Raw genomic sequence first — 5,669 nt, 5'->3', positions numbered from 1 at the left:
GTGCTGGAACTGTCCCTTTTTGTTGGAGAAATTTTTATAAGTTTGCTTTTTAATTACTGCACGGCAAAATAATACAAACAGCAAAGAAGCCAGAGAGGTACATATGGTGTCTAAAAGACAAAACATGGGGCAATTATTAGGTGGGTTTGAAGACTTTAAGGGCTATGGTTTTGGAAAGCTTGAAACAATGTGTAGAGCAAGGAAGGAAGGACATTGGTATCCAACAGAGACTTACAGGGAGAAAGGGAGGGGTGGAGACAAGGGTAGAAAGAGATAAATCAGTTGTATGACAGAGTTTGAAGCAGACAGCTGAGGTCTCTCTCATCCTCCCACTGATGACGAAGACACAGGACGGAGCAGAGCTCTGCTTTCCACAACTCTTCAACACCTCCTGCAAGAAGCTGATGCCTCCTTGGTTTGAAGTGATGCTCATTCACATTTTACTTTCCTCCATCTTGCTGGTCACTGTAGCTCTCAACCTGCTCGTCATTATCTCAGTCTCCCACTTCAGGCAAAGATCCTTGTCTCAACAATTGATGTTAAATGTATGAACACTGTTTTAGGGTCCTGGCATAAAGCATGCTGGCTGGCTTGTCCTAGTGTGATGGTTTAGTGGGACAATTAAGGGAGCCATTAGTTATGTTGTTAGCACTGTAACACCTGTGCTTCTTTTACTATAATAACCAAAATACTTTCTTAAAATAAGTCCTGTTGGTATTACAGATCAGAAAAAAATATAAGAAATATGTTTTTGTCAGATATGACGGCCTTAATGATAACAATCTCCTTCCTTCCAGGCAGCTCCACACCCCCACCAACATCCTCCTCCTCTCTCTGGCTGTCTCAGACTTTCTAGTGGGCTTTGTGCTGATGCCGGGAGAAATCCTCAAAAAAACATCCTGCTGGTTTCTTGGTGACTTTGTGTGTTTTCTTTATAATTATCTTTCAATCATCATTACTGTATCCTCAGTAGGTGACATGGTGCTCATATCAGTTGACCGTTATGTGGCTATTTGTTACCCTCTGCATTACAACACCAGAATCACTTTGAACAGAGTTAAATTCTGTGTTTGTCTGTGTTGGCTCTGTTGTGTTTCTTACAGCCTTCTCATTACAAAGGTTTTCCCGACTTACCCTGACAGGAATGCTCCTTGTTACGGAGAATGTGTGTTGGTGGTTGGCTATATTGCAGGGATTGTGGACCTTGTTTTGACCTTTATTATTCCAGTTACTGTCATTGTAGCTCTGTATCTGAGAGTATTTGGCGTGGCTGTGTCTCAGGCTCGTGCCATGCGCTCTCACATTACAGCTGTCACACTCCAGCTGTCAGTGACTCCAAAGGCAAAGAAATCAGAGCTGAAAGCAGCCAGGACTCTTGGTGTTCTCGTAGTTGTGTTTCTAATGTGTTTCTGCCCATATTACTCTGTTTCTCTTGCAGGTGACAGCTTGGTTAATGCTTCATATGCATCCTTTATTGTCCCAATGTTTTATTTTTTAAACTCTTGTCTAAACCCTGTGATCTATGCCTTGTTTTACCCCTGGTTTAGAAAAGCAGTTAAACTCATAGTTACTCTTCAGATACTGCAGCCTGGCTCCTGTGAGACCAACATGCTGTAGAGAGGCTGTGGAGGAACTGAGATCAGACTCGGTTTTAGGATTTAATTAATGAATATGTTCAGTGTGATAGTTATGAAATAGAGAAATTGAAGATATACTTTCCTGTCTTTCAGTCTAAATTGTGTGTGATTAACAATTGAAAGGCCTGTTCTTTAGATTCATCTTGTTGTGTACTGTGTTTCTCTGATGTTGCTGCCTTTAAAGAGAGTTGTTGGAGCCATTTCATTGGTTGACCAGCATGTGATGCTGGAGAGGTACAAGTTTATTTAAATGTGGCCTAATTGGGTCAGCTGTGTTGAGCACAGCAAGGTCACAGTTTTTTGACGTGGTTAACTGTGGTTAAGTGTGGTTGAGCATGGTTTAAGTGAAGGATAAGGATTAAAAGAAGACCAGTTATTATGTTTGATTACTTTTGTTTTTACTTTAAAATAAACGGATTGTCATATCCAATGTAAGTTTAAAAACTCGTGGACAAGTAACTCATTGACATTTCTTATTACCAAGACACGCATTTACACGGATGCCACAAGTCAATTTCCGACCAAACAAACAAATGTGCGCCAACAAGAGTCATAAGCACCATATACTGTTTCTAGGTGATCACCAAGTCTAATGCAAGCTTTAAATTCACACATGTATGACACTTAGGGAACATTTCATCCCAACACAACAGAAGAGCTCCTAAATCTTTGTATTTATGTCTCTGTTTGGTCAGAGCACAGAGAAAAAATGCCACACAAACCGCCCCACTTTCCTGTGTAGTAGAGAAAAAGAACACATGTTTGCCAAAAGTGCCATTTATATTTGATTGTGTGTTTCTGTGACACAAATATATAAAGCACTATGATGTTCTTTTGGAAAGGATTTAAACAACATTATGTTTGAAAAGATTATCTAGGATAAAATCTAACATTTTGTGACATATTATACAAATGTCTAATCTGTCATCTTATGACTCTTGGCTTCTTTATGCACAATAATACAACTTTTTACCTGTGGTGCCCAAACTTTCGAACCCCACTGTAAGTAGCATGAAATACAATAATAAATTAGACTTATTCATAATGTGATGTCCTGTCTTTTTGTTTATGATTTAGACTCTGTGATGTAATCTGGACTGTCAATGCAGGTCCCCACTTATTCATGAAATACTTTGGTGACTTGTCAGAAGATGGAGCTGTTTACTTGTATTTTGCAGGATAGATATGAAGTAAAGCAGTTGTGATGATAAGATGAATAGCAGTGTAGTCCTTTGTCGAGTCCAAGACCGGGATTTGTCAAGACCCCAGAGACGGAACAATAGAATCCTCTTCAAGACCACTTAGATAACTTTTCATAATGTATGTGATGCAAGAGACACTATATCTTTTATTTTAAGATAATCATTTAGCATACATTTTTTGTAATGATCCAAAAGTGGGAATGGATCAAAGTGACACTCCAAAACCCACTACGAAAACTAAAGATCAAGATGAAAGGAACATCAATACTGAACCGGCAGGCCTGTTGTGTAGCTCACTTGCACAAATGAAGCTGAAAGAGGTGAAGGAAACTAAACACATGTAAGATAGTTAAGTCACATAGGTCAAACTATGCGCAGGAAGAGGTGTGAAATTACAAATATGTGGTCTATAATGATAATTCAATTTTATTTATAGTATCAATTCATAACAAGAGTTATCTCAAGGCACTTTACAGATAGACCACACTCCAGAATTTACAAGGACCCAACAGTTCTAGTAGTCTCCTCCAGAGCAAGCGACAGTGGCAAGGAAAAACTTCCTTTTAGGCAGAAACCTCGGTGAGACCCAGGCTCTTGGTAGGCGGTGTCTGACGGGCCGGTTGGGGTTAGAATGAATAGTGGCAATAACAAAAATAGAAAAAAATTAGTAGTTTGTAGCAGTTCTTTGTAGTAGTTCATGGCACAGCAGGACGTAGCTGGGCACTGCAGTGTAGCAGTTGAACATGGCATCACAGAACATGGAGCGGGACCAAGTCGACAGCTGCTACCCTGATTTTGGAGCCTCTCTGATCCAAGGGAACAATAATAATAATAATAAAGTAGTAACCTCTTAATATTCCCCTTTTGAGATGTTGTCAATGGCAAAATGATTAATTAATTCATAAAATAAAACTTTTGAAGTTTCAGCGACAGAGTTCCACCTGTCAGCTGCTGGTTTAAATGTGCCCTCTGCTTGTGATTAACACAAACTACAAGCAGAACTGCCACCACATTTCTTTTGCCTAAAATCCATCAATTAAAAGATATTGAATCTAATAAAGTAGTAGAAGTAGTAGAACTAATAAAGTTCAATAATCTTCTTTTAAGATTTTTCCAATGGCAAAATTGTTAAATAATTTATAAATAAAACCTTTGAAGGTTCAGTGACTGAATGCCAGGTGTCAGCTACTGGTTTCTGGTGTGATGGCGCCCTCTGCTGGCAATCAGTAGAAACTACAAGCAGAGCTGCACACAAGTTTTGTCAGGTTTGTCCTGTTTATTTTTTTATTTTGCCTAAAATTGATCAATTTAAAGATTTTGAATCCAGTAAAGTAGTAACTTTTTAATATTCCCGTTTGAGATGTTGTTAATGGCAAAAACATTAAATAATTCATAAAATTAAACCATTGAAGGTTCAGTGACGTGGTTCCAGCTGTCAGCTTCTGTTGTGTGGTGTAATGACGCCCTCTCCTGGTGATCACCTGGAACTACAAGCAGAGCTACAGGCACGTTTTTTCAGGTTTTTCCTCCAGGTTTTATTACATGTAAATAGATATGAAAGTTTAATATTCCACTTTTGAGATGTTTATGGCAAAAATGTTAAATAATTCATGACATTTTATATAGGCGTCGCCCTCTGAGGGCTACGCTATTGGCTTTATCCCTTCGCGCAGTTGTGAAGATTTTCTTTCCCGCCCTTGCGTCCAGCTCTGGCCTTAACTTCATACGCATTAACTGTATATGTACGCAGTGGACACGTTGTTTTTTCTCCCACTTTTTCTTCAATAACGCAGTATGAAGACAAGCTTAAGAATTTCAAGCAGTGCTTGCGTCTGCCCCTTCTGCCGACCACTGTTCACACCGGCCAAGCTCTCACCAGCTACACCTCCTGCAAGTTGTGCGCCTGCCTGTCATCTGGTCAGCTAGCCGACAGGCGGAAGCTTTTCTGGTTTTGCCAGGCTAGCGGGGACGGGAATGGCAGCAGGGCAGACAGACGCCCTGGAACTGCTGGTGGAGGGTGTCTTTCGACGAGCTGGCTTGGTTCTCTCGGACAGCGCCACTGTTACTTGTTTTTCCCTCCTCCCCCTTAGGAGGAATCCCCCCCACCTCCTGGGAGGATTGGGCCTGGAGACGGCCATTGACGCCCTCCTACTGGAGCTCTCTCCGTCTCTCAAACGGCCAGGGGCACCGCCGAGTGGCCTTACCCTTTGCCTCAGACGGCCACAGCCTCCACCGCCAAAGCTCTTTTCGCTGATCTGTCAGAGAACATCAGGAAGACGGCAGAGCTGAGAGGCATAGCACTCCCAGCAGAAATGTTTTTAGTCCTTTTTTAAAAGTCTTAATAGTCTGTGGTGCCCACGGATGGTCGGGGAGGGTCTTCCATGTCCGAGGAGCGGCGGAGCAGAATGCACGATCACCCATGGTGCTGAGCTTAGTTCTGGGGAGTAGGAGGCGGTTGGAGTTGTTTGAGCGGAGGGATCGAGTTCAAGTGTGAGGGATGAGAAGTTCTTTCAGGTATGGGGGGCATTTCCATAGATGCACTGGTGGGTGAGAATTGAGACCTTATATTCAATCCTAGCAGAAACGGGAAGCCAGTGAAGTGAGTGGAGAATGGGTGTGATGTGGTCGTACTTTCGCACTCTCATCAGGATCCTTGCAGCACTGTTACGAACATATTGCAGTTTCTGCAGACTCTTGTTAGGGATCCCGATGAGAAGTGTGTTACAGTAATCCAGTCTGGAGGAGACAAAGGCGTGAACCAGTTTTTCAGCATCAGCTAAGGTTAGTGTAGAACAGAGTTTTGCAATATTTCTGAGATGATAGAAGGAGA

At 41.6% G+C, this 5,669-nt stretch overlaps 1 protein-coding gene across 1 annotated transcript; it reads left to right on the top strand.

The window, feature by feature from the left end:
- The first annotated feature begins 201 nt into the window (after positions 1-201).
- On the top strand, positions 202-1,657 carry LOC117953210 (trace amine-associated receptor 13c-like). The gene is made up of 2 exons (XM_034886037.1): positions 202-511; positions 798-1,657. The coding sequence occupies exons 1-2, from the start codon at positions 336-338 to the stop codon at positions 1,615-1,617; spliced, it is 996 nt and encodes a 331-aa protein (XP_034741928.1). The 5' UTR covers positions 202-335; the 3' UTR covers positions 1,618-1,657.
- The last annotated feature ends 4,012 nt before the right edge of the window (positions 1,658-5,669 follow it).

Source organism: Etheostoma cragini, chromosome 11 (assembly GCF_013103735.1).
Source record: "Etheostoma cragini isolate CJK2018 chromosome 11, CSU_Ecrag_1.0, whole genome shotgun sequence".
NCBI lineage: Eukaryota > Metazoa > Chordata > Actinopteri > Perciformes > Percidae > Etheostoma > Etheostoma cragini.
Note: the sequence above shows the minus strand (reverse complement) of the source record. Positions and strands in the feature narration are given on the sequence as shown.

Coding starts and splice junctions, on each gene's coding strand:
- LOC117953210 (XM_034886037.1), top strand. CDS start 336: ATGACGAAGACACAGGACGGAGCAGAGCTCTGCTTTCCACAACTCTTC. Junction 512..797: donor ATCTCAGTCTCCCACTTCAG/GCAAAGATCCTT, acceptor CCTTCCTTCCAG/GCAGCTCCACACCCCCACCA.